This window comes from Phodopus roborovskii, unplaced genomic scaffold (assembly GCF_943737965.1).
Source record: "Phodopus roborovskii unplaced genomic scaffold, PHOROB, whole genome shotgun sequence".
Lineage (NCBI taxonomy): Eukaryota > Metazoa > Chordata > Mammalia > Rodentia > Cricetidae > Phodopus > Phodopus roborovskii.
Window position 1 is genome coordinate 5,435,791 of NW_026125554.1, and position 21,911 is coordinate 5,457,701.

Here is a 21,911-nt window from a genome sequence, read left to right on the forward strand (position 1 = left end):
TTAGCATTAGGAGTTGGTCCAGGTTCAGCCAATCAGGGGCTGGACCCCTGGGGGGAGGGGACCCCAGGGACTAGCCCAGCAGGGTTGTAGGTGCCTGGGAATTCAGTGTGTCCTCTACTCCCCTAGGCCACCTCCATGTGACTATTAACTTCACAGTCATCATCTAGCATTGTGTGGGTTTCAAGGTGACAGAGATTGCCCAGCCTCAGTTTCCCCATCTGTGAAATAGCTCCTAGGTGTGTTCCAGGCTTAGCCTTGGGCTTCCCTTCTCGAATGGGGTTTTGTTTTGAGAAAGGATACCATACTGTAGCCCAGGCTAGCCTGGAACTTAACTCCTGACCCTCCGAGCATGTTCCCTGTGGTGGTCTTTGAGGGGCTCCAGATGGAACCAGAGCTTCAGTTGAGTCAGCGAGGGCTCTACCCACTGAGCCCAGCCCCATGATGACTCTGACAAGGCTTTGCTCTGCAGCCCAGGTACTCTCTATCCTCCTGTCTCCACGGTTTGCAGGACTGGATTCAGGGACTTTGGGGTGACTGTCGCTCCTAGTGTGGGAGCTGCAGCGGGGCCCCTGGCATCACCTGACACACTCTCTCTAGTAGGGGTGGAGGGGTCACCAGCAATGAAGGGACCCTGGAGGCCCGTGGGCGGCAGGAAAGAGCAGACTGCAGATTCAGGCGAGGATGGTAAAAACAGGACCGGGCTGCCCCCCGGGAGCCATTGACAGCCCAGGGTCAGAGATCAAGGCCGGGTCCCCCCGGGGTCCGGGGTCAGGAAGGTGGGAAACGCATCAGGCGGGCCACCTGGACAGCGGCTCCGTCCCAGGGAGCTGGGAGGGGGCGGTTCGTGGGCGGGGCCTGCGCGCGGCGGGCGGAGCTGGAGGCGGGCTTGCTAGCGGGCCGTGTTGCGCACGCGCACACTCGCAGGGGTGCCGGCTCTCTGCCACTGACTTAGCCCTGGCTCCTTTAATCCCCCTGCTCCCGACCTGCAACCCTGAGATAAGGACCCAGCTGCAGACACAGATAAAAGAATTGCAGCCACACAAATCCGGGAGGCCAGCCGTGGGCACCCAGCCTAGGGCTGCACCTGCCAGACCTGGGGGGAGGGGCAATGGGGGGGTACTCGGCAGGCACAGACCTGGAGAGACAGAAAAAAGGGAAGTCAAAAGCGGAGGCAGGGGGATTGCCTTGAATTTGGGGTTGGCCTTGAATAAAAAGTGAGACTTGGTCACAAAAAGACAAAAATGGGAGAGAGAATGCCGAGCATGGTTGAGAGGTGGAGACAGAAGCATCAGGAGTTCAAGGTCATTTTCAGCCACAGTAAGGTGGAGGCTAGCCTGGGCTACTTGAGACCTTATCTCAAAAACCGTGAAAATAAAATTGTTAAGACTAAATGGAAGAGACAGGCAGAGAGGAAGGTGGAAGGATGCAGCAGCTGGGGACCTCGAGTCTTCTCTGTCCCCACTTGGTGCCTCGGTTTCCCTTCTGCCTCCCTCATATCTTGGTGTCTGTCAGGTGAAATCAGGCCTGGGCATGGCTTGCCACAGCTCCAGGATTCTCCGGATCGTACCGTTGAGGGGCCACGGATTCCCCCAAAAGGCGACGCCGGGGTGACCCTGGGGACAAACTTCCAGGGGACAAAGGAGCGGGTGGAGGTGGAGGGAAAGCATATGAAAGGGTAGGGGGGGTTTGAACTTGGGCTTGGTGGTGAGGACCGGATTCTGGCCGTGCTGCGGGGCGGGCGGGGATGGCGGCACTGGCCAGGTTGGGAAATCGAGGCCTGGGCGATGGAACAGGATTGGAACAGGGCTCACTAACGACACCATCGCGGCACTGTACCTCAGCTATCCAGGCGGCTGTCGCACCAACTGCGGGAATCCCATCGGGGCTGCCTTGCCCAGGAGAGGACAATACAGTCGCCCTCTGCTGGCCTCAATTTCCCCCACTGTGTCCTCATCGCGACCCAAGGTGGACACTACAAAGGAGCCCAGGCTTTGCATGAATATCGTGCTATCCCCATCTTGTCCTGCAGGGGGAGGTAGAGAGCAGCAGGGCGCCACTGAGGTCTTTCCCTCTCGAGGCCTCAGTTTCCCCTTGTGTTAGACAAACAGCGTCTAGTTCGAGCGTTAAAGGCCAACCTAGGCTACAGAGGGAGACCCCTATTGCTATTGGTTTGTTGGACGTGGCTGGCCGAACTCAGGATGACTTTGAACTCCCGATCCTGCTGTCGCCACCCCACAAGTGCCCGGATGACGTGGGGTGGTGGTGGATCGTACAGTGGGCTTAAGATCAGTGGGGAGAAGCGCCTGCTGCAGCCCGCGCGGGAAAGCCGAGGGCCCCCAAATTGTTTTCTGACCGCCACACACGCATGACACACAGGAGAATAGATGACCCTGGCGCACGCCTTTAATCCCAAGAACATCTGTGTGTTCGAGGTCTCCTGTGAGAGATGCAGGCGCCACCTCCCACAGGTGACCGGCACGCGAACCCTGCGGGGACGCCGGGCACTTCCGGTTCCTGAGCCGGCCGACCAGCCCTGAGGCCCCGCCCCACGGGACCGCCGTCCACACGCGCCTTAGCGTCATTGGTGCGGTCTGAGCATGCGCACTCTGCTCGGTAGGCTCTGGCGGACACGCACGACCCGGAAGATTTTCGTGCCACACTACAGAGACAGCGTGAGGGGCGTCGATGGCGGATGATGCGGAGGCAGCAGCCGAGAGCGGTGGTGGCGGTGACTCCGGGGTCGGCGCGTGCGAACGGGGTGTAGCGCCCATTAAAGCTCAGTGAGTTCCTGGCGCCAGTAGGCGAAGCTGATGGGGCCTTCCCGGCGTCCGTGCGCGACGCGAGCGGTGCATGCCGGGAGGTGTGGCGGCGTCCTGGAGATGGGCAGATCAGTAGCTCCACTGTCTCTGCGGACAGTAACACGTTGTCGGCTGTCACTCGAGTCGGATACAGCTGTGCGCATGCGCATCTTTGGGGCCACGCCGCGATGCCCGCGGTGCATGCTAGGGCTTGTAGTTTTCCTGACTCGCGCTGCATTACCGCTTGTAAGCCGGCCGAAAGGCTTCCTGGGAAGCGTGGCAGCTTGGCTCTACCTGCCAAGCATGCAGGGACTTGTAGTTTCTCTGAAGTCTAACGTGATTATTGGTATGTATGCATCACAACCTGTAACAGTGCAATTCTCTGAGCAGGGACATGAATGGGTCCTTCAATTGCAAAATAGGTGTCCCTTTGTCACTGGGGTGCCATAGGGTGAAAGCTGGTTCTAAGCAGCGAGCCTTCTGTAGAGAAGCATGTGAGCCAGGACATTGGTTCCTAGGCTCCTTTCCTTATGCCGACGGAGCCTCTCCCTCTCTGGCAGGTACCGCACCACCAAGGAACGGTTCCACCAATACCTGGACACAGACAAGCGGGAGGATGTATGTCAGGAAACATCCATAGGAGACCCTGATGGTAGTGACCCTGCCGAGCCCGAAGCCAAGAGAATCCGCTTGGAAGATGGGCAGGAGAATGGGAAGACAGAGGCGGCAGCTGAGCCCCACGAGCAACAGCAAGTGCCCAAGAGGGCCCGTGGCCAGAACAAAAGCCGGCCTCATGTGAAGCCAACGCACTATGACAAGGAGAGGCTCTGCCCTTCCCTCCTCCAGGTGAGAACGGCTCTGGGAAGACTCCATGAGCCTGCCACCTCAAAGCCTGAAGCTGTTGTGCTATGAGATGTACATGGCCCTTGGCCTAGCAGTACCTTCGCCTCTCATTGGTGCACAGATGCTGCTTTCAGGACAGCCTAACCACTGCTAATGCTGAGCTGGCATCTGCAGGCCACAATGCAGCATTTTTGTGTCTTTTGAGACATGGTTTCTCTGTGTGGGCCATGCCAGTCTGATTAATCATGTTTCAGGTGAACCATGATGCTGTGCCCCAAAAGACTTATTTTTACTTACCTGTTTCTAAGAGGTCGTTGGACCCCCTGGAACTAGAGTTACAGGCTATTGTGAGCCGCCACATGGGTACTGGAAATCAAACCAGTCGTGTGCAAGAGCAGCCGGTGCTCTTGACCTCATGTGGACCTGACACTATTCCAGTTTTAGAGCTCGAGACATAGGCACTCTGGGGTTGCTGATACTCCCAGGGACAGGAGGCTGGGAGGATAATCCTTGCAACTGCCCTGGTCCCTCCCTCCTCTCCCAGCCCCTCCCTCATGTTCCCCTTAGGAGTCAGCCACATGTGCATTTGGTGACCGGTGCCGATTCCTGCATGATGTGGGGCGCTACCTGGAGACAAAACCAGCAGACCTGGGCCCCCGCTGCGTGCTCTTTGACACCTTTGGCCGGTGCCCATACAGTGTGACCTGTCGCTTTGCAGGGGCACACCTGGGGCCCGAGGGTCAGAACCTGGTGCAGGAAGAGGTGGTGGCTCGCTGTGTGAGCCTCCCTCTGGTGCGCAATGGCCTGAACAGGGCCCTGCAGCAGCAGCTGCGGAAGCGCCAAGTGTGCTTTGAGCGAGCTGAGCAGGCCCTGCGCCGCCTGACCCAGGGCCCTGCGCCTGTCGTTGTCTCTGAGACCGCAGTAGCCACGGTCACCCCAGAGCAGAACAGCTGCCATGCCCAGCTGGACACTGCAGGAGGGGTCAGCACCCCATGTGGCAGCCCCGTTTCCACCTGTGGTGCCTTGACAGACGAGGACATCATTCGGCTGCGGCCCTGTGAGAAGAAGCGGGTAAGGAAGGGTGCTGTAAGCACGGTGGCTCAGATGGAAAGGGACCCTGGGGCTTGGGGGCCAAGGAACACCACAGGTCACAGTGAGCCTAGCAACTTACGGCCCTGCTCCAGGGAAAGGCCTCCCAGTGTAAAGCTTTGTTCCAGCAGGGGAGGGTTTCCCCAGTGAAGTGTTAAAGTTCTCCATCCCTAGAGTGTAGTGTAATGACTCCTTTCTGCTAGGGGAAGGTTTCCCTGGTGAGAGTGTTACAGCCCTGCTCGCTCAGGCCCTGTCTCTGCTCCAGGGAAGGAAGGTCTCACCCAAACCTTCAATTCAATTCAAAAGATTTATTGGGAGGGAAGGGTCTGGAAGAGTGGCTGCCTCTACTAGGGTGGAAAAGGCTGCGGCAGCAAACTGAACAGCCACAGGGTTTATATAGGACTTCTTGGGGCAGAGTTTTCCAGAGAGAAGGGTGGGGATTGGTCACATTTCAGTCCCTTGAGCCCAGATTGGCTAGATCTGGACTGGCTGATTTTCTACTCAGGTATTGGTTCGTTTTTCCTGCTCAGCAGCATATGTGTTTCATGGTCAAAGTGTGTTTCTTTCATTGGTCTTTTTAAACCTGTTGGCTCTAATTTCAGGGCCAGGGTGGGTTTCTTTGGCTGGCCCTTTTATCCTACAGGTACAGGCAGGCACAGCAGCTGGGCTCCAACATTGTCCACAATCTTGCCTCAGCAGAAATAGCCTGGAGGATTTGGGCTAGGTTAGGGGGCAACATAGAAGGCTCCTGAAGGGAAGGGCATTGAGACTAGGGTTTTAAAGGTTGAATAAAGCTCTCCAGTATAGAAGCCCGGGCACTGATGAACTTTTCTCCTAAGAGGAATGGACGTGTTGTGTATAGAGGCGAGCAATAGAAGGAGGCCACTGTGTGTTTGGGGGGGGGGTGCTTTAAACTAGTGGAGAAGGAGGACTGACTTCATCTGATGTTTCCTTTCCTTCCAGCTGGACATCAGTGGGAAGCTATACCTTGCTCCACTCACCACGGTAGGAAGTGGTGGGGGAGGGGGTGGCTCAGTTGTTCCCTGGGTCATTGCTGGTGTTTGGTGTCACTGCTTTGCTGACCTTTGGGGCCTGAACATGTCCTTGTCCTGGCCAGTGTGGGAACCTACCCTTTCGTCGCATCTGCAAGCGCTTCGGTGCGGATGTGACGTGCGGTGAGATGGCTGTGTGCACAAACCTGCTGCAGGGACAGATGTCTGAGTGGGCCTTGCTCAAGCGCCACCCCTGCGAGGACATCTTTGGGGTGCAAGTCAGTGTTTGCCCTGAGGGAAGCTGGAAGGGGCTGCCCTGTTGGGGAGCAGTGCCCCCCTGATCTGGTGTTAATGGGATAACCCTGGTGGGCTGGATTCTGACCGTATTCTGCCTGGTGCAGCTGGAGGGTGCCTTCCCCGACACCATGACCAAATGCGCAGAGCTCCTGAACCGCACAATCGACGTGGACTTTGTGGACATTAATGTGGGCTGCCCCATTGACCTTGTCTACAAGAAGGTGACAGCTACTCAGCTCTGGAGTCTGGGAGGGTGTGTCTCAAGTCGGGACCCTGCTCTGCCGTCTCCATCTGGACACAGAGCACACTGAGCTGGGTGGCAGGCAATTCAGTTGTATGTGGGGAGTGTGTGTTTCTCAGGGGGGTCACCAGGTTGTCCATGTCCCACAGGGTGGCGGCTGCGCACTCATGAATCGCTCAGCCAAGTTCCAGCAGATTGTAAGGGGCGTGAATGAGGTAACCTGGGCTCTTTGGGGACATGTCCCTCCTCATCCCCACATAGTTCTGCCACACACCCTCCAGTCTTCCTGTCTGCTCTCTCTCTGTGCTTGTACCCGCAGGTGCTGGATGTGCCATTGACTGTGAAGATGCGTACGGGTGTCCAGGAGCGTGTGAGCCTGGCACACCGCCTGCTGCCTGAGCTGCGGGACTGGGGTGTCGCACTGGTCACGGTGGGTGTCAGGGTCAGTGTGGTCTCTTCTTAGAGTCACTGTGGCTTTCCTGGTCTCTTGTTTTCTGTCCCTTTGGTTCCTTGCTGTCTCCCTTGTCCCCTTCTCACCCTCAACTCTGCACCTTTCCCTGCTCATCACTGCACCCTCTCAGCTCCATGGCCGCTCCCGGGAACAGCGCTACACCAGGCTGGCAGACTGGCCCTACATCGAGCAGTGCGCCAAGGTGGCCAGCCCCATGCCCCTGTTCGGTAGGTGTCCAGAGGCATCGGGGCCACTCACCCTGCTGCATGTCTCAGCTGGGAAGACGGAAGATGCTGGGTCCCTGGGAAATCCCAAGACCAATGGCATCCACAACACAAAGTGGGTGGCACTTTGTCTCCTCAGGAAACGGGGACATCCTTTCGTTTGAGGATGCCAACTGTGCCATGCAGACGGGTGTCGCGGGGGTCATGATCGCCCGGTGAGTGGCAGCTGGACTGGGGCAGGGATGCTAGAAGTTTCTACACCTGGGGCCCCTGGGTGGGCAAGGCCCCGTGCTGAGGTGACTGGCAGAGAGCACCAGGCCCTCGCTGACTGTCTACCTCCACAGTGGTGCCTTGCTCAAGCCCTGGCTGTTCACGGAGATCAAGGAACAGAGACACTGGGACATCTCGTCCTCTGAGCGCCTGGACATCCTGAGGGACTTCACACACTATGGCCTGGAGCACTGGGGCTCTGACACGCAGGGTGTGGAGCGGACCCGGCGCTTCCTTCTTGAGTGGCTCTCCTTTCTTTGCAGGTGAGCGTCAGGTGAGGAGAGTGTCCAAGCTGGGGAATGTAGCCTCAGGCCTCACCCAGCCTTACTGCCTCCTCTGTCTTCCCTGACCTTCAGGTATGTGCCTGTGGGCCTGCTTGAGCGCCTCCCACAGAGGATCAATGAAAGGCCACCCTACTACCTAGGCCGAGACCACCTGGAGACGCTCATGGCCAGCCAGCAGGCTGCAGACTGGATTCGCATCAGGTACCCATTGGCCTGGGTTCTGTGGGGTGATGCTGGGAGGACCAGGCCTGACTTCTCACTCTGTCCCCACAGTGAGATGCTGCTTGGACCAGTCCCACCCGGCTTTGTCTTCCTGCCCAAGCACAAAGCCAATGCCTACAAGTAGCCAGCAGAGACAATAAATTTTATTCTTCTACAACTTCTTTTTCTTGGTTGGTTTTTTGAGACAAGGGTTTGTGTTTCCTAGGATGTCCTTGAACTACTGGAACCCTAGGCAAACACCCACCATTATTTTTCTTTTGGGTGTCATGAGGCAACATTCTTTCCTCTTTCCCCCAGGATGTGGCCTTGGCTGGTGCCTGGTCCCTGTCTGCCATGTTTTTGACTCCCAGCTATCCATTTTGCTGGCCAGCACCCTCGTGGCTATGAATTGGGGCAACCTGGCCCAGGGTTATGTCTGCCCACGCAATGGAGGTAGTCACCTCCTGCCCACCCCCACCCCGGAATTCGAGTGGTGGGCCCATCCTAGACTGGAACCCTCCACCTAGCAACAGGGCAAACAGAACCCAGCGGGACTCTGTCCCCGAGGTGCCTCTGCTGCCACCCGGGCCCCCCCGGGGTGGCCTGTCTGCCCCATGCAGCACCCCAAAACCCTCTACCCCCCAGCCATACCCCAGGAAGGCTTCGGCCCACGGGGCCTGGAGGGCACTGAGGTGCCAGGTGGCCCAGAACCGCTTCCCACTGTAGGTACGATGGTGGTGACAGACAGGGGTGTGTGATGGCCATGGGACCTGGGCTCCTGCCCCACCCACCAGACGCCTTTATCCACAGCCAGCACCAACCTGCTCTATCAGACTCCCGGCTCGGACCAGGATGTGCTTTCTGCGCCTCCAGCAGGTACTGGCCAGCGCCCTGAGCATGCTGAGAGCAGGCTCCGTCCTGACCCGAGATGAGACCCTGGGTCGCCTCTGTACCCCAGACAGATCCCCCCATACTAACTCATGTGCCACAGTTTGAAGTGACAACTAGAGACCAGGCCGAAGCTTGCTTCGGTGACAACAGCTGCCACTAGGTAAGGCTTTCCACAAGGCCCAGCCACTCACAATCTCAGGTCACTGCTCCCCTGAGAATAGGAGTCTCCCCAACAGTCTCTGAGTGCCTTACTCCCCACGAGTCCCCAGATGACTGCTAAACAAAACCAGTACACAAGGCACCTTTGAGGTGAGGGCAGTGTCCTATGTGCCCAGGTCTTTGTCTGTCCCTCCCATCCCATGGTCTGGGTCCCCCATGGACACCCCTCTCAGAGTGTCTGCCACCTGCAGGCTTCCAGATGGCTCCCTGCGGCTGCTTCTTTGATCCCCGCATCTACCGAATCGAATGGGCCACCTCTGACTTCGGCCAGTCGTCCCTGTACAAGGTGGCAGTGGCTGGGGGTCCCACCTTGTCCAGTGGCTACCTGCTGGAGGCCCCATCCTACCTCAAGACCCCGGGGCCTCCGCCTCCGCTGTATCCCCACTACCAGCCAGCTCCCGGTGGGCCACCGTACCTCACACACTACCTTCCACCTGAGGAGTCTGGGCCCGAAGCAGTGGGCTTTGTGGGGGATGGAGGGCCCCTCAACTTCATGGAGATGCTCAGAGATGGCCTGGCACCCCCACCAACGCCCAAAGAGACTAAGCCATCTCCCTTGCTCATCACAGTCCCCACAGCACACACGCTGCCACCTGGACCCTATGGCCATCTCAGTGGCAATGCTAGCCAGTTCCCAGGGCCCCAGGTGACCATGAGGCCCATAGAAGCCCCCAGGGAGCTGCAGGGCAATGCTGTGGCCAGGCTGGGTCTGCGGTTCCCTCCTGGGCCTGCGGAGCCCAAGGTGGCCGAGGTGGAGGACATCACCCCAATGGGCTCAGGTGAGACCGTGCCTCCCGAGGTGGCCCGCGCTTTCTTCTTACCGGACAAGGTCCTTCTGGAAGATGCCATGAAACTTTTTGATTGTCTCCCTGGTGGCGCTGAACCTGAGGTAACCCTGCACAGAGGTCCCGGGCCCAGCCCGAGAGACAGTGGTGGTGGTGGTGGTGACTGCACAGCTGACATCCGCTCCCTGCACCTGCCGGATGAGCTGCTGTCCTTCGACTATGGTGTCCCTGAGGTCCTGGATGCTGTGGCCAGTGTGGATTACGTTTTCAGCTTCAAAGCCCTGGATGATGAGCCATTGCCCCATGTGGGTGTCCCTGTCACTGACACAGTGGCCCCTGGCCTACGGTCCCATCAGTCAGGGAAGAAGACCACCACATCCACCAAGAAAGGGAAACCAGGTGGCAGACACAGGCAGACTGCAGGCCTGGCTGGCACCACCACCTCAGGACCCAGTCCAGACCCGGGAACTGCCCCCAATTAAAGTGATTTGATCTGTGCTCTGTGTGGACATGGGCCCTGTTGCTGTGACCTGGCAAGGCTGCTCAGACAGACTGCATAGTGGGGGGGGGGGGGGGATGGGGACCTGGCAGTAGCCAGACACCTTCAGAATTGAGCTAGGAACCTCAGAATCGGGTGTCAGGTGTCAGGGGTGCATCTGAACTGTTGCCCTGTACTCAGGAGGCTGCCGCAGGGGACATGGAGGTCAGTCAGAGCCACAAAGGATGGACTGGGCTGTAGCTTGGTAGAGTACCATGTTGGGGTTCAGTGCTTGGGGTTTGGGGTTCAGTTGGTAGAGTGCTTGGGGTTCAGTGCTTGGAGCTCAGTTGCTACACAAGATCCAGGGCTCAATGGCCAGTGCAAATGAACTATGTGTGGTTCATGGCTATAATCCTGGTGCTGAGGAGGTGAGAGGAACCAAGGGAATCAGAATTTCAAGGCTGGCCTGAGCTACATGAGACTGTATCAAGGAGAAAATCAGTCACCTGGGGCTGGCCATGTTGGGAGGCCTCCTGAGACAGTGTGCAGGGCAGCCCTGGAGGGTGGCTCTCCCCAGCTCCTGCCACAAAGCCATGGTTTGTGGAATGCAGGCAGGGAAGCCACTGCTGCTATTTGGGGGTTGTGGTATCTGGGAAGCTGGGCTCAGCCTCAGCATGGTTGCTGGGGTGGGTGTGACACAGATGGTTGATGGCAAGAGCCACAGGCTTGTTTGTGGGAGCAGGTGTGGCCTTTGGGGGAGGGTGCTGCATGCTGTGGGGAGACAACAAGTCTTTCCCCAAAAAAGCTGAGAAGGTGCCAGAAGGGTGTCTGTCTCCTGGGGGCTAACAAGATCCCGGGACCCATATAAAGAGAGCCAGGTCAACAAAGCTGTCCTCTGACTACAGTCACAATGCAACAGTCTGTCACCCTCTGCTTACCTCAAGCTCAAGCCCAAGGCAACCGTCCCTCATCCCTCGTGGCCGTCATTCTCTCCTTCACCACCTCTGTAAATGTTTCTTGCAGAGACAGGGTCTCAGTGTGTAGCCCTGGCTGGCCTGGAGGTCACAGAGATTACATTCCCTCAAGGCATGTGCCACCATGCCCAGCTTGCTTTTCTTTTTTGGGCAGGTCTCTTGTAGCACAGGCTGGCCTCAGAATGTCCTTGAACTCCTAATCTTTTGGTCTCTGCTTACTCAGTGTTGTTGACAGGTCCTGTGGCGGAGCTCAAGGCCTCCTGTGTGTGGGCAGATGCTCTGCCCACTGAGCAGCCCATCTTAATTTCACCAACTGCATCCTATGAGAGTTGGAATTCCCTGCCTTGCTCAATGACCCCCTCCCTCTTCCCAGGCTCACTGAGAAGAGAGACCACCATCTCCTGGCCTCCTTCCCTCCAGGGCTGGCTAAGCAAGAGTGACGGGATTGGGCAACACAGCTCTCTGATTGTAGAGCAATGCTGGAAGGGCTTGCGCATGCGTGCTGTGAATCATGGGTGGGGAACACGTTGCATCAGGGAAGTGCTCCCCATCGGGCTGGGGGACATCCAGGAAGTTACCCAGGAAGTAGTTCAGTTGAGATCAATGAAAAACAGGTTGGGTCACATGGGCAGAGCCTTTGACTGGCATGCATGAAGTCTGGGTCAGCCCCCAGCTCCACATAAACAGTACAGCAGCCCACACATCATCTCAGAACTTGGTGCAAGGTCATCTGCTGCTACATAGCCTTTAAGACCAGCACTTGGGAGGCAGAGGCAGGTGGCTCTCTGAGTTTGAGGCCAGCATAGGCTACACAGTTCCAGACTAGCTACATAGTTAGACCCTATCTTTGAAGGTAAAAAGCTGAAATTGGTTGCATGTACTGATAATTCCAGCACTGCAGGAATGGAAACAGGACTGTGGGGTCTTGGTGGCCATCAGCCTAGTTCTAGTTTCAGTAAGAGACTGTCCTCTGACTTTCACATCATGCACAATCCTGGGCTGATTGGTGATCTAAAGTGTCTGGGAGCTTGCCCCAGAAAACAACCTGGCACAGTGTCCGAAGGGAAAGGCCGTGGTTGAAGGTTAGGCCCTGAATGTCTGAAGGGAGGTGCCAAACTCCTGCCTGTCCTGTGGGAATGTCTAAATGGCAATGCCGAGATCCCACCTGTCACCCCTGTGCCATCCCCACCCCGATCCTGAGAATCTCCTGTCTGCTCCTGCTAAGGGCAAGGCAAGGAGCTGACAAGCCTGAGCATGGGAGAACAGTTCTGGGAATGGGTGAAGTCACTAAAGGGTGGTGGGCGGGGCCCAGAGCAGGACCCAGGGACAGAGAAACATCAGCCTGAGAGATGGGAGAACCAGGAGGGGAGGATTAGCTTCAGGAAGAGAATGCCTCCCTGGGTGTGGCCATCTCTGTTTTATTAAACAACAAAAAGATTTTTATTTCATGTGTGTTGATGTCTTGCCCGGGTGTGTCTGTGCACCATGTGAGTGTGGTGCCTGAGGAGGCTGCATGGGGGGCTTAGTGGAGTTACAGATGCTTGTGAAGTGCCATGTAGGTGCTAGGAATCAGATCCGAGTCCTCTGCACTAACTACTGACCCATCTTCCCAGCCCCCAAATAAATCTTTTTGTTTTTCAAGATGATTTCTCTGTGTAGCCCCTGATGTCTTGGAACTCACTCTGTAGACCAAGCTGGCCTTGAACTCAGAGATCCACCTGCCTCTGCCTCCAGAGTGCTGGGATTAAAGATGTACATCACTACTGCCCTGCTTATTACTTTCTTTTTTAAGTTGACTTTGTCATGGTGTCTCCTCATAGTGACAAAATGGCAATTAAGACACAGAAAACCCAGGTTTCTGTCCCATCCTTTTCCATTTAGAGGCCCAAGGTACCTGTTGGTGTTCCAGCCATCATAGCTTTATTCTAGTGAGCCTGTATTTTGGGGGAAATAGTGTGGAAATAAATACTGTGTTCACAGGGCCTCCCAGAGGCTTTCTGTACGAGGTCCCAGGACCCTCACAGTCTTGTCCAGTGTCCCTGCCCCAGGACCTGATAGCCCATGGACTTCAGCGTGACCCTCTCTCTCTCTAGTCCCAGAGTACCATTTCCCATTTCAGAAGTCTCCATTTCCTCACTGGTCACCAGGGACTTGGAGCAAGGCTAGCTCCCACCAGGAGGCTGGGAGCTGCTATTATTTGATGATGTATAGTTTCTGACTTGGCTTGGTGGCTTCAGTGGGAGGGAACCCAATTGAGGACGATCTGAGTCTGGAAGGGAAGGACGAAGGGGTCCCTGCCAGACAGTCTGGAGAGTTCTGGTGTGAAATGAGCAATGGCTGAGAAAAATGGGCCAGCGAAATGACTCAATGGGTAAAGATGCTTGCTGCCATAGTCCTAAGACCCACTTGAGTCGGACTTTCACACACGCGCGCGCACACACATGCACACACAGCACACATGTGCACACACACGGGTGCGCACACACGCGCACACACGCACACGCACACAATGTAAAACATGAGAAGGCCAGATGCTACCTTCTGCTCCTGCCACCATTTCTTCCCACCAACCTGGCTGTATTCACTGAACCACAACAAACCCTTCCGTCCGGTTGCTTTTGTTGTTTTGTCACAGAAGCCAGAAAAGGGACTAAGATGTCACCCTCTTGTCCTCATTGGGTATCCCCCGGGCTCCCTTCCTGGACTAGAGGGTCTGGGCTGGCTGAGGCCTGGTGTTTCAGATGTGTGGGCCTGGCCCCCGAGCAGTAGTTTTGCGATCATGTGTCCACCTTTCTAGAATGTCCTGTAAGGAACAGGATCCCACTCCCAACTCCACCCTGAGTATCTCCATGGACAAAAGCACTTCTGGGTATACACTCACCCCAAGTCCCCAGAAGAGGCTGACATTTGCCCTCATCCCGGCACAGACACAAAGCCTTTTGAGGTGCCTTTCGGGTGCCCAGAATGACAGCATGTGTTTATTCTGTTGTGCCTGGAAGGGCCACCCCATGCAAGCATGTGTCCCGCTGTCACCAACTTGAAGTTGGCCTTGCTAGGGACACAGAAGTGAGACCCTGAGGTCAAAGGGCTCACTGTCTTCTCTCTGGGTAGTCAGCAAGTCAGTGCGGGAGGCTGGTTGCCCCAGAGAGAGGTTTTCGGGGGGATACCTACATGGTCCACTGGAGCTGGAGCATGGATGGGGATCCACCTGCCCTACAAAGGACAACACAAACACCCCAGCGTGTATTGATTTCCACAATGACAGAGCCTTGTCAGGTGTGTTGTCCCCTGGAAACCATCGTTGAAAACCGTTGTGTCTGGATTTGTCTAAGTCTAAAAGCTCTGTGTGAACAGTGTCGCGTGAATGAACAAACACAGGCACTGGGCGTGTTTCGATGGACACATTCACAAGAACTTTCTAAGAACAATTACAGCACAAAACTACCAAGGGGAACATTTTTTTTTTTTTCCAAAAAGAGAAAAACTATCGTATTTCATGAGGTGCTTCCTAGGTTGTGGGGGGAGCTTGTGTTTGGGACATAATTCTCGACATGGCAACTGCAGTGAGGTGCAGTGGCCATGTGTTGTTGGGGCGTCTAGAACTCAGGGTCCGTATGGCCTTGTTGTTCATTTGTCCCCAGAGATCTTGAGGTCTGGGGTTGAGGATGTGTCAGCCACCTCCTCAGCGCAGACAGCATGGCTTGTTTGGGGTAGTGTCTGGAAGACTGCGAGGCCCGACACTGGTGCATACAGATTGTGGGGTGCTGCCAGGCGGCGTGGGCAGTGCTGACCACTGTGGCCACTTGAGCAAACCCAACCCAGCCACCCCCCGCCTGCCTGGGGTTAGCTTGGTGTCAACTGTGAACTGGACAGTTTGACCAGGTGATGCGATTGGGCTATACATGGAGCTTTGCTTTCTTTTTGGACTTGGACCTGTCAAGGATGAGACAAGATTCCTCTAGCATCTGTGGTCCACTAGGGTCTGGGCCTGCACCTGGAGGCCTTGCCCATCCACAAGAGGCATCCAGGTTCATGGAGACCAGAGCACAGGGGCAGTGGCCAGCCAGCAGTGCCATCCTTCCCACTCCTACGGTTGGTTTTTCTTTGAAATGGTGGTTTAAGTTAAGAGCAACTGAGTAGAAAAGCCACGGGGGCGGCTGGGACTGTTCAGGGGGCTGTGCCTCACAACTCGCACACGCAGAAGGGAAGGGCATTGGGACTGGGGACAGATGGGTCACTGTTTCCCCCCGGGGGACAGCCCAGGGCCGGGGCAACTTGAGTGACCCCACAGTTGTTCCCCACAGTCTCTGGCCCTCTGGGGGTGGGGCACCTTGGGTCACAGTAAACATGGCATCATCTAAGAGGCACTAGTGTGATAGTCTGAGAGTCCAGGTTCCTGGAGGGCCAGGTGACGCCTTCCGGAAGCATGTGGAAGGCGCCCAGGGAAGGGGCTAGATGCCCTGCAGTGAGTGGCTGGGGTCACTCCGTTCCCGTTTCACCAGGGGCTCGCCCAGGCTGCGGCCATCCACATCTGCCTCACTGCTGTGTCCATCCCCAATGTCCTCTGCAGGGGTGAGGGGACAGAGGTGACAGTAAGAACAGAGTAGCCTGTGAAACTTTCAACTTATCCCCATGTCCTGCCTGATGACCTGGGGCCAATCAACAGGCTGGCCTTCTAACCCGGGATCTCCTGTGGCCAGTAGTCACTGGCCTGGGTTGCCACCCAGACTGGCCAGCAATGAGCTCTTCTTGAACCTCATTAAGCCATCACGCTCAGTGGACAGGATTCCCACCACTTACATGCAGCTCCTGGAGTTCTCAACCCACCCAGGAGGCTGCCATAGTGTTTTGCTCATAGACACAGTGCAAGGGCACCAGGAGACAGGGCACACCCACCTTTGTCCAGCAAGGTCAGCGACAGTGAAGCCAGATCATTGAACTGGAAGAGAAGGGAGGGGTCTGAGATGTCAGTCAAATCCCAGTGCATAGCCAGAGGCTCCTCTTACCAGGCCCTGGGGGTGGACAGAGTGATGTAGAGGGCTGTGTGGGGATAGCCCCTGCTCTTGGGGGGGTCCTGTCACCAGCCCATACAGAGCACAAGCATGCCTTCACATGGCTTCATTTCTTTGCCTTTTCAGGGTGTGTGTGTGTGTGTGTGTGTGTGTGTGTGTGTGTGTGTAATACCTACAAAGGCCAGAAGAGGGCATTGGATCTCCAGGAGATGGAGTTACAGACAGGTGTGAGTTGTGTGTGTGTGTGTGTGTGTGTGTGTGTGTGTGTGTGTGTAATACCTACAAAGGCCAGAAGAGGGCATTGGATCTCCAGGAGATGGAGTTACAGACAGGTGTGAGTTACTACTATGTGGGTGCTGGGTCTGTGAGACCTGAGCTCAGTGTGGCTCTGGGCCTCTGCTTCTCCCTGCCTGCCTCACCTCTCCCATGACAGCGATGGGTGTCTCTCCAGTGGCCTGGGCCACACGGTGCTCCACCAGGTAGAACATATACTCATCATACAGCAGCCGGATGAGGTGGAAGGAGCCGAAGCTGGCTGCGCTGCGCAGGGTCAGGTCCCGGATCACCATGGAGCTGGGGACAGGGACAGAGCACTGCAAGGCTGCCCGCTGGAGGCTGACAAGTTCCAGGACCGCCTCCAGGGGCAGGGGATGCCCACCCAATCCCAGACACACACAGGGAGAGGAAATGCGGGTGGGTATAGGGCAGCCCACCTCAGCACTGATACTGCAGGCTGTAATGTGGGCTGTTCTGCATGAGTACTGGGGTTGGGATATGGTCCTCACACTGGCTCGGCGGTACCTTGTCCACTGAGCCAGTGCTCCAGCCCAATTCTGTTTTTTATTCTTTTCTTTCATATCCCCTGCTCTTTTCCTCTTTTGGGGGGAATGGTGGGCAGGGGGTGGGGGAGAGGGCAATGTCTTATTCTGTGGCACAGGCTCATGTTGAACTTAGATCCTCCTGCCTCAGCCTTGTGCTTTCTTCCGTGATCCCCTCCCCTACTTTCTTCCTCACACGAGCCTTCTGCAACCAACAGTTTCCTATAGCAGCATGTGGCTGAGGAGCAGCTTTATACTGTGCCTCAGCCAACCCTATGAAAAGCCTCACACAGAAACAGCTGTTTCCACCCTGTGCTGCAATTGTAACTCCAGCCCGAGTTTCTGCCCTGCCCTGCCAAGCTGGCTCATTTCATGTCAATGTGACACAAGCTAGAGACATCAGAGAGGAAGGAGCCTCGGTTGAGGAAATGTCTCTGTGAGATCCAGCTGTAAGGCATTTTCTTATTTAGTGATTGATGGGGAGGGCCATCCCTGGGCTGCTGGTCCTGGGTTCTATAAGAAAGCAGGCTGAACAAGCCATGGGGAACAAGCCAGTAAGCAGCACCCTCCATGGCTTCTGCAACAGCTCCTGCCTCCAGGTTCCTGCTTTGTGTGAGTTCCTGTCCTGACTTCCTTCAATAAAGGACCTAGAAGTGTAAACCAAATGACCCCTCTCCTACCCAGCTCTCTATGGTCAGGATGTTTTGTGCAGGCATTAGTGACCCTGACTAGGACATCACCTGTCCCTGGAGACTTCTGATTTGCAGGCCCACAGTCTCACCTTTCACATGTTTCTACGGGACTCAAATGTAGTTGAGGCTAATTGTCACAGGTGTACAGCTGATACACTGGTCCTGGCAGGGTGTCTGTGTGGGGACAGCACAGCTCACGTCCCAGGCTTTCTCTCTCCCTGAATCTTGTTCTGCTTTCTCGATGGTCCCATATGGGACTTGTGGCCATGGCTCCTGCAGCTTTGTCTGAGGCTGTGGTGGGTTCCAGCCCTGCCCTCAGGACACAGCCCCATCTGCTCCAAGCTCAGGGGTCTAGCAAGTGTGTGGACTTCACCTCACTACCAACAAGGGTGACCCAGCTCACCTGTAGAATGACCACTTGAGCAGAAACTGGCGGGCGGCCTTGGGGAAGCTGGGGCTGCCTGCGTGCTGCTTCAGCACCTGGGTAACCACGTTGTCTAGCCAGCTGGCCCACTGGTCCAGCGAGCTCTGTTGCTGCAGGGTCACCTTGAAGTCGTGTTCCAGACGTTGCACCAGGCTCTCCTCACACTGGCACACCCACGAGGCCTGCTCCTGTGAAGGGGTAGTGTGTGAGGGCCTGGGGGATCTTCTGTTGTATTTATTTGAGGCAGGGTCTTATGTAGCCCAGGCTGGCCTTGCTTTGTGGGTAAAGGTGGGGGTGACTCTTGACTCCTGATCCTAGATGGGTTGATGTGCAGGGATGGAACCTGCATGCTAGACAGGAGCTGCTGCCCACTGAGCCCCTTCCCTACCTTCCCTTATTTATCAAGACAAAGTCTCAAGAGGTAGCCCAGGTTGACCCAGAATGCCCAACCTTCCCGTCTCAGTCTCCTGAATGTTGTGATGATGGATGTGTGCCACTGAGCCTCACCAAGGGTCCCTTTCTCAGGGACCTGAAAGGAAGGATGTCCTCAACTATGCCATGGTTTTCATTTGTCTGGCAAGACAGAGCCAGGCACACAAGGTCCAGCAGCTGGGAGTGTTTGGAATGCAAACAGACCAGAGTGCTGCTCGATAAACCAACTACAAAAGGGACCTGAGACACTGCAAGGTGGACGGGTGGGCCAGGAGCCAGCCTCAGGCGTCCCACTGCAGATGTGCAGGCCAGGGAGGGATGAGCTGCCTGCTGCAGCTCCAGCTGTAGGGTTGCTGGCCAGCCTGGGTGGGGAGCATACAGCCTGGAGCACGGCAGGGCAAGCAGATGTCACCGCCAAGTCACCTGAACATTGGCAAAGTCCACGCGGTTGAGGTCACTCAGCATCTGGTTGATCTGTGACGTGTTCTGCAGCACGGCCCGTGCCGCCTGAGCCAGGTGGTTGAGGGATGTGTAGCGCCTCAGGGTCTGTGCAAAGGCGCTCACAACACCCACCTGTAAGGGACCCAGGTCACAAGGTCAGCAGAGCCCCTGCATGGGGGATGTGGGAGCAGTAGCTGGACAGACACTCTTGTATGCTATGCACACCACCCCTCTCCCTGAAGGACTGTGGGGACTCAGGATGGCAGAGGGAGGAAGGGGCAGGACACAGGACCCTGTAGGTAAGGGTCCTACTATCTGTGCAGGCCCACCTCGTTTGCTGGTTTTATGGAGACAAGCCTCATTGCAGGCCCTTGAGGGATTAGTTAGACTGTGAAACAGGTAGGAAAACCCATCCCACTGACTGAGGAGGGCAGCCTCGTGCTTTGCCCATGACAGATTGCCATGTCAATCAATCATGCTCTGTGATAAACCCTTCCTCCCTTGCATTACTGTCAGGCAAGTAACTCTACACATGCAGACAGGGGTGGGGTCATGCATGAAGCTCTCAGTCCTCACCAGCTAGCCCATCACAGGGCATCCCTGCTTGTAGACACCTCAGTGGATGGTAAAGATACAGACCCCAGTGAGGTGGGATGTCCTAGCACTCAAGGAATTGAGGCAGCCGGATTATGAGTTGGAAAAACTTTTGAGCTAAGAAGAGGTGGAAGCCTAGAATCCCAGGTCCACCAAGTTAGCATGCATGCAGTGTGTGTGTGTGTGTGTGTGTGTGTGTGTGTGTGTGTGTGTGTGTGTTGGCCAGAGGTTGGGGGTCTTGATTCTCCACCTTAGTTTTTTCTTATCTATTTGTGTGTGAATGCACACATGTGTGTGGAGGTCGGAGGGCAACTTAGAGTTGGTTCTCTCCTTCCACACTGTGGGTCCCAGGGATTGCACTCAGCTCATCAGGCTTGATGCCAAGTGCTTTTATGCACTGAGCCATCTCGCCAGTCCCTGCACTGTATTTTTTGAGATGGTCTCATTGAAGCTGGAGATTGCTGATTAAGCTGGTGGCTGGTCGGGTGACCTCGGGGACTGGACCGCTATCTCTGCCTCTTTAGAGCCGGTGTTACAGGTGTGCAGTACCATGCAGAACTTTTTATGTGGTGCTAGGGTCCACCCACCCTCACATCTGTGTGGCAAACATGTTATCTCTTGAACTGCCTGTCCAGCCCCAGGTGTCTCGAGGCCCTGTGCACACATCCTGGACTGCCAGGGCCCCACTTCTGCTTCACACTGAGGCCACAGATTTACACTGAAGATTCTGATTTGTGGCCCAGACTACACTAACTGGCCGGGGAGGAGATGGAAGTTGCAGCTATCTGCTCTATGGTGTTCCAAGAGCATCGCCATCTATGGTCCTCTTCCTGCCAGCTCTCCCACCCCCCACAGCATCCTGGGAGGTCCATCCCCCAGACACACAGGGGAGGTGGCTTGAGACAGACTCAAGGGTCCTCATGTCACCCAAAAGGATGAGGGGGTCCCCCGGACCCAACCATGCTGGTACCTTGGTCTGAATGACCTGCTGAGGGAAGCCACTCATGGCATTGATGAGCCAGCCCTCTAAGCTCTTGGCGAAGTTCCTGATGGCCTGTGTCAGGGAACCTGGAGGCGCGAATCAGAGGCTCATGGTGAATGGGGTGGCTGCATGCACCCCATGGGGTCATGATGCTAATATAGGCAGACGTTCCATAGAGAGACAAGCAGCAGCCTGAGGGTGACTGGGGCCCTGACACCTGGGAAGGAGGTGCTGGGCAAGAGTGAAAACCAGACATTTGTCCTCTGCTCTGAGGACACACTGGATCCAGTCTGGGAACACACATGGCTGTCTCAGTGATGGAGCTACTGGCATGGAGACCAAGGACACCTGCCCAGGACATGGCATTGCCTGGGCTGCCCTACAATAAAGATATACATGCCACCAGTACCACAGCATCAGGGCTAGACGCACACATGTGCGCATGCGCGCGCGCACACACACACACACACACACACACACACTCACACTCACACACACACTCACATTCACACACACACTCACATTCACACATACACACACACATTCACACAAACACACACTCACATTCACACATGCATACAGACACACACATTCACACACACATACACATGCATACAGACACACACATGCACACACACAATTCACAAATGCATACAGACACACATTCACACACACATATACATGCATACAGACACACACATTCACACACACATACACATGCATACAGACACACACATGCACACACACACACAATTCACAAATGCATACAGACACACATTCACACACACATATACATGCATACAGACACACACATGCACACACACACACGTATATACAAAGTGTATTCTGTCAGCATTCAAATTATTTTACACTGACTTGCTATAAGGAGAAATTGGACTCTCTGTTTTTGTTTTTGGGAGAGGGTCTCTACATGGCTGTCCTGGAACTCACTCTGTAGCCCAGGCTGGTCTTGAATGCAGAGATCCTCCTGCCTCTGCCTTCTGAGTGACTGGACAACAGGTGTGTGCCACCATGCCTGAACAATCAGGCAATTGTTTTCATTTTTCTTTTGATTTTAATTTATTTTCAGTTTTTTAAAGAAAAATATGTTTCAACATCATTGTCTTTCCGAGTTGCAGAATGTCTCCTTGGCCAGTCCCCCAGGGGGCAAGGTCACTCAGGAAAGGCCACGCATGGTTGTGCTGTTTCTAACTTCTGGCAGGAAGCCCCCAGTTCATCTAGGAAGATACAGCCTGGCCTCACACTAACAGCCCCACATACACACAGACTGCCTGCAAGAAAGGCATCCCAGGGCGAAGCCGGGCTTCCTGCCCACTCTGGGGTTGTAGCCACTGAGCCTGGAAGGGCCTGTGCAGGTCCAAGGTCATCTGGGCTCATGGGTGATGCCCTCTATAATGGGCAAGTGTTGGCCATTTGTTCTAGCAAAGATCCTTGATGCCCATGGTGGCCTAGCATCGC

At 55.7% G+C, this 21,911-nt stretch overlaps 3 protein-coding genes across 8 annotated transcripts in view; 2 read left to right on the forward strand and 1 right to left on the reverse strand.

The window, feature by feature from the left end:
- Positions 1–2,592: 2,592 nt before the first annotated feature.
- Positions 2,593–7,868, forward strand: Dus3l (dihydrouridine synthase 3 like). The gene is made up of 13 exons (XM_051177632.1): positions 2,593–2,780; positions 3,359–3,644; positions 4,209–4,712; positions 5,694–5,735; positions 5,848–6,000; positions 6,124–6,240; positions 6,410–6,475; positions 6,580–6,690; positions 6,842–6,938; positions 7,075–7,150; positions 7,280–7,468; positions 7,562–7,690; positions 7,763–7,868. The coding sequence occupies exons 1-13, from the start codon at positions 2,686–2,688 to the stop codon at positions 7,833–7,835; spliced, it is 1,938 nt and encodes a 645-aa protein (XP_051033589.1). The 5' UTR covers positions 2,593–2,685; the 3' UTR covers positions 7,836–7,868.
- Positions 7,869–8,210: 342 nt separating this feature from the next.
- Positions 8,211–10,067, forward strand: Prr22 (proline rich 22). Of its 2 annotated transcripts, none has more exons than XM_051177633.1 (3): positions 8,211–8,416; positions 8,501–8,566; positions 8,974–10,067. In XM_051177633.1, exons 1-3 carry the CDS (start codon positions 8,305–8,307, stop codon positions 10,065–10,067), a joined length of 1,272 nt encoding a protein of 423 aa, XP_051033590.1. In that variant the 5' UTR covers positions 8,211–8,304. The 2 variants fall into 2 exon arrangements, with proteins under 2 accessions (XP_051033590.1, XP_051033591.1); XM_051177634.1 differs by having other exon boundaries at positions 8,212–8,416; positions 8,992–10,067.
- A 4,357-nt stretch (positions 10,068–14,424) lies between these two features.
- Positions 14,425–21,911, reverse strand: part of Rfx2 (regulatory factor X2) — a 58,185-nt gene continuing 50,698 nt past the window's right edge. For all 5 annotated transcript variants that reach the window (XM_051177636.1, XM_051177638.1, XM_051177639.1 and 2 more), the window contains 6 exons: positions 20,421–20,518; positions 18,839–18,988; positions 17,963–18,171; positions 16,469–16,622; positions 15,934–15,976; positions 14,425–15,601 (listed from right to left, as the gene is read on the reverse strand). In XM_051177636.1, coding sequence (XP_051033593.1) covers positions 15,489–15,601; positions 15,934–15,976; positions 16,469–16,622; positions 17,963–18,171; positions 18,839–18,988; positions 20,421–20,518 — 767 coding nt within the window. In that variant the 3' untranslated portion in view covers positions 14,425–15,488. The remainder of the gene's footprint in view (positions 15,602–15,933; positions 15,977–16,468; positions 16,623–17,962; positions 18,172–18,838; positions 18,989–20,420; positions 20,519–21,911) is intronic.